General features: G+C 37.8%; 1 protein-coding gene across 1 annotated transcript in view; it reads right to left on the reverse strand.

Moving 5' to 3' along the window:
• The window catches only part of LOC113471956, a 16,909-nt gene extending 12,698 nt beyond the window's left edge, over nucleotides 1-4,211 (reverse strand). The window contains exon 1 of the mRNA XM_026831460.1: nucleotides 3,909-4,211. Coding sequence (XP_026687261.1) covers nucleotides 3,909-3,987 — 79 coding nt within the window. The 5' untranslated portion in view covers nucleotides 3,988-4,211. The remainder of the gene's footprint in view (nucleotides 1-3,908) is intronic.
• Between the last annotated feature and the right edge of the window lie 1,456 nt (nucleotides 4,212-5,667).

Below are 5,667 nucleotides of genomic sequence, written 5' to 3' on the forward strand. Positions count from 1 at the left end.
CTGCTAGCTTTTGTAAACAGTAGAGCTAACTTTATAAGATTAGTTACCACTAAAAAGTGCGGCTTCGCTTCACCACGATGAATCATGACAGCTGAGATGCCAACTCTTCCAACGCCGCAACTTATGAAGGGACACAGCTTGTTAAAGGGAAAATAAGCACCTTGCAATGGTTTATTCGTTCACCTATCAGTAGAGTACACTAAAAGTGCGCCTTAGGGCTTACCACGATGAAAATCGTGAGAGACTGAATGTCAACTCTTCAACGGCCCAAGCTATGAGGGGACCACAGTTGTATAGAAGGGAATATAAACCACTTGTTTTCATAGGCAATGGTTTATTCGTTCACCTTATCAACTAGGGGTACACTAAAAAAGTACGCCTTAGCCTTTAGCCACTTTTGGAAAATCTTTGGACAGGCTGAATTACCATTATCTATTCAACACACTTACATATGTGCAATGGTCTAAAAAAAGTTGGTTTTTGTAAGATTTTAATGGAATAAATAAAAAAATAAAAAATTAACAGTAGGTTTCATTACCAGTTAAAACTCAGATTTTGAAAAATGAAAAAACTTAAGACTGAAAGGATTGGGTACTAAAAATAGTAAAACAAAAAAAAAAAAAAAAAAAAATCGCGATTTTAGTTGTTTCTGTTGAAAAACTTTTAAAGGTCGGGGCTGGCATATCAAATGCAGCGAGTCATTAACTACTAATTTTTTTTTCGTTGTGACCTCTGTACTTTTTTTAGGGTTGTACGGTGCCGCGAGATAACTGAAGAAATCTTTCGCAAACTTTTTCTAAGGTAGTAACCATGGTCGGCATGTATAGGCAGTGTTTAATGTGTAACTTTAACCTTTTTTATCTTTTGCATATTATGCAGCACCCGGCCAAATCTTCTTTTTTACCAAACACGGCATATAAATTGCCGACCCAGGAAATTTCCCCAATTTAAGGTTCACGCCCTTACACCCTAAGGTTCAAAGTCCCCCCGAAGTTTCGAGTTCCTCCCGGGTTAAGTTTCCCGATGAATGGGAGTCGTCCTCAAGCCCTTTCAGCAAGAAAGTTTGTCTTACCTGTAAGCCGGTGTCCGGACAGAGCAGAATCGCTAAACCTAAACGGGAACAAGTTAACGAGGAGCAACCAAAAACACACATTTGGGCCCAGTGACACCGGTAGGTGGTAAAATGGACACCTAGTTCCTTCAAAACATTCACGATCAACCGCCCAACCTAAGGGGCGGGCCCCGCCTGAAATAGGAACTTTGTCCCCCTCCTTGAAACGATCAATGGGCCGAGAACAAAGTGTTGATATAATGTTTTTCATGAGTTCACGCTTCGGCAATAGAATCTGTGTTTGACCCGAGCAACAACAACAACAACATCGCCTGAAATCGAGAAGCGGCTTACCGGCTATCGGTCGTTAGTTTTTTTTCCTACGGAAAAACATCAGACGATATGTGGGCCCCACTACCAGAGGAATCGAGATCGGAGCAGATCTTAACCCGGGCCGAAGCTGACCTTTGGCGGTCAGTTGGTAGGCACTCCTTGAACACGAACCAGAAATTTTCCGTCTGCTCGTCTGCGGAAACTCGCTTGACGGGTTAGGCCGGTTCGAACGATCCGACAATGCCCAATTCGCATAAGAGGCGAGGGACAAATTAGTCAGGGGGGGGTGTCGGTCTGCGATCAAGAGACAGGAGAGACAAAATTTGCAGGGGCGATCGGGTCTGGTCGCAATCGCAACTGTTTGGTAACCGAGCAATCGCCCAAGTTAAGGCCGGGGGTCCCGCCCTAGAAAGATAGATTTGTCTATGCCCAAAGGCCGAGAGCCTTACCTAAAGTTTGGCAGGAGACGAGAGAATCGAAAGCCTTGGCTCATGTCTGGAAGGCGAATGCCCTTTGAATCCACAGTTCGGTGTTCTGTTCCTTTTAATTTTTTTTTGGAGAAAAAAAACACAAATTGGATTGGGAGAATTATTGTGACCAGTCGACCAGAAGAGTAAACACAATGTCCGTAGAGAACAACACAAATTGGATTGGGAAATTATGCGTGAACAGTCGACGAGTTTAACACTTTCGAGGGAAAAACCGCATTCGGAGTTGGGATATTTGTTGTGATAGTGTCGAGTATAACACTTTCGAGCGAAAAACGCAATTTTGCGATTGGGGAATTGTTGTGACCAGTGGGACCGAGTTTAATCAACTTTCGAGGAATAACACAATTTGGATTGGATTTTGTTGTGTTTTTCAACATTTTCCACGAAATGAGGGTTACGTAACAATTACTTTGGTTAATATCTGGATGGGTGATTATCCGATTTTTGCCAAATTGTTACAGTCGCGTCCTTGGACCATACCGGGATAGCATACCAAATTTCATTTCTCTACGACAAGCCGTTCTTGAGATATTTTGTTCACAACTTTCTATTTTTTCCCATTTAAACCTGTAGTACGTACGTACGTACGTACGTTACGTTACGTACGTACGTATGTTACGTACGTACGTACGTTACGTACAGACCATGGGCTAAAAATCACTTTTTTGACATCAGGGGATCCCAAAACGGATATTTCCAACCATTTCCCGATTTTGAAAATTTGGACCGATTGCAATACTTTCATTACTAGTATAGCTCCGCTATACTGTAGTAATAGAAAGTAAAAAATGGTTTAGGTGTGGGGGATTATTTTATTTTATTTTATTATTATTATTATTATTTTTTTTTACATTTTCTCACACAAATGAGCTCTGATCTTGAAATTTGTCACAACAACCTATAAACTCAAAGCAAGAAAGTTTTACTTAGATAACACTCCAGTTGTTAATTTAAGACCATTTTTAGTGTTACCTATGTTAAGCTATGCCAACGAAGGCCAATAAATGGATGGGTGACTTAAACATTATACTGGTAGTTATTAGTAAACATTAAAAGGAATAAAGGAAGAACAGACTCTAGTCTTGTTACATTTCCTATGACAAAAAAAAACACACACACTTGGGCCCTGTTGGGGCCTTTTAGGGGCCACATTACCTCTTTGGTACTACCATATCACTTCTCACCATTTCCCGATTCTTAGCCACCACCAAGATCCTTGAAATCCTATGAAAGGCCCAATTCTCTGTGGTGACAACCTAAAAATTGGCCATGGCTCTTTAATTTCTTGACAGTTTGACTTGAAATCGGTCTCTAATGAGAACCTTCTATGTCTCCTACTTTTTAGTCCATCCTTCCTTTATTATTACAATAGTAATAAAAAGGTATAAGGGACAGACTATTGTATTCGCTTTGGTGTCATCTGTCACTCTGTCCCCATAGAAGGACTTATCCAAACCTGGTCAACCTATATATCAAATTAAAGGTCTTTTTACCAGGAACACAAAAATGGTGGTGCAAATTTTGTCCAGAGAACCATAAAGCCAAAAATAAAAAAAAAATAAAAAAAATCACATTTTCTCACACAAATGAGCTCTGATCTTGAAATTTGTCACAACGACCTATGAACTCAAAATGAGAAAGGCCAATAAATGGATGGGTGACTTGAACCTTATATTGGGAATAAAGGGAGAACAAGCTCTAGTCTTGATTTTAAATCATTACATGAAAGTAAAATTGAAAAATCAAATCAAGAATAATAATAAACTGAATATTAAACAAATTAAGTAGGTACATAAGTACTGATTTTCTTTAATCACAATTGAATAAACTACGGGCTAAAAAATTCCTGAAGGAACAGACCCAGCTTGTTTTATCTTTTTATGTCTGCAGTACATCCTCAAACCATTGGCATGTCAAAGAGCACAAAGTGTGACTGTGTGTGTGTGGTCCTGTACAAAGGACAGGTCAAACACTAGTTATGAATAAAACAACAGATCACGGTTCTAATAAGGAATTGCTATCATCTTACTTACTTCTCTGATAAGTTCTGATGAAGCGTAGGGCATCATTTTTGATTTCATGATAGTTTTCTGTTTCCATCTCAACCTTCATATTGCAATGGAAATTTTTACAATAGCAATGGAAAATTTTACTATAAGAAAACAATTAAGAAAACAAAAACGCACTCATCAAATAAGAAAACAAAAAAGAAAAACACAAACACACATTCGAATTCCAACTTCCAACCAAAATACAAATTACAAAATCCAATAAAATTTGTCCAATGTCAGAATTGTCAGTAACTAACTAACCTAATAAAAATCATGAATTTTCTTGACCGTTTAACCGTTATTAATTTTTCAAAACTTGTGGGCAGTGTTCTTACGGGAATACCACAAAAAGTCCCAGACAAAGCCCAAAAAAATCCCAGGAATCCCTGAATTTTTAGCCCGTCCTTCCTTTATTAGTCCGTCCTTCCTTTATTATTACAATGTAGTAATAAAATAGGGACGCGAGATTTGATTTCCTAACCGAGTTGTAAACGAGAGGGACTTTTTGTGGGAATTTCTAATAAGAATCTCGTGGGAATTTCCCCATTTTCCCCTTGTTGGTGATATACTTAGGCGGGTTCTACAAAACTCGGATAGGAATTGGTAATACCTACAAATAATACAAATCTTTCAAGCATGGAATCGTGGGTTCGAACCCCAGGGAAGTATTAAAATTTTAATCCGTTTTAATGGATTTTTTCCCCTGAATTATTTATTGGCCATTGTTCGACTTTTTTCTTCTAATGTATTTACTTCTGTAGGTTATGTAGGTAGATGGGTTCCACAACTCGGTTAGGAATACAAATCTCGTGAGGATGGAGACGTGGGTTCGAATGCCAGTGTAGTATTAAATTTTAAATTGATGGTTTCAATGAATGTTTTTCTTTTTTTATTTCGCTAACTATTTGCCCGTTGTAGATAGCTTTTCTTCTACTGTACTGTATTGAAATTAAATGGGCGATACCAATTTTATTCATGATTTACCCCAAGAATTTTCAAGAATTTCTATTTAGAAATGTTTCGTTTGTTTGTTTGTGGTTTTTTCTATCAAGGTACTCCAAATTGTAATGGCTGTTTATACTTCGTAATTTCAAGAATTTCTATTTTTTTTTTTTTTTACGTGCGAAGAATTTCTAATCGCCCATTAATTTCAATACAGTACAGTAGAAGAAAAGCTATCTACAACGGGCAAATAGTTAGCGAAATAAAAAAAGAAAAACATTCATTGAAACCATCAATTTAAAATTTAATACTACACTGGCATTCGAACCCACGTCTCCATCCTCACGAGATTTGTATTCCTAACCGAGTTGTGGAACCCATCTACCTACATAACCTACAGAAGTAAATACATTAGAAGAAAAAAGTCGAACAATGGCCAATAAATAATTCAGGGGAAAAAATCCATTAAAACGGATTAAAATTTTAATACTTCCCTGGGGTTCGAACCCACGATTCCATGCTTGAAAGATTTGTATTATTTGTAGGTAGGTATTACCAATTCCTATCCGAGTTGTAGAACCCGCCTAAGTATACTTTTTGGGGGATTTTTCCTAGTGGATTTTGTTAGTTTCGGGGGTTAAAAATAATCCTATGGTAACAAATCAAATTCAAACTTCAAAGTGATCAAAGTTTAAACTTTAACAATTAACTTATTAACTTCTGTCAAACAAGCTGGGTCCGTCCCTCCGGGAATTTTTTAGCCCGTAGTTTATTCGATCGTGGTTAAAGAATACCTATG

This window comes from Diaphorina citri, unplaced genomic scaffold (genome assembly GCF_000475195.1).
Source record: "Diaphorina citri unplaced genomic scaffold, Diaci psyllid genome assembly version 1.1 scaffold3396, whole genome shotgun sequence".
Lineage (NCBI taxonomy): Eukaryota > Metazoa > Arthropoda > Insecta > Hemiptera > Psyllidae > Diaphorina > Diaphorina citri.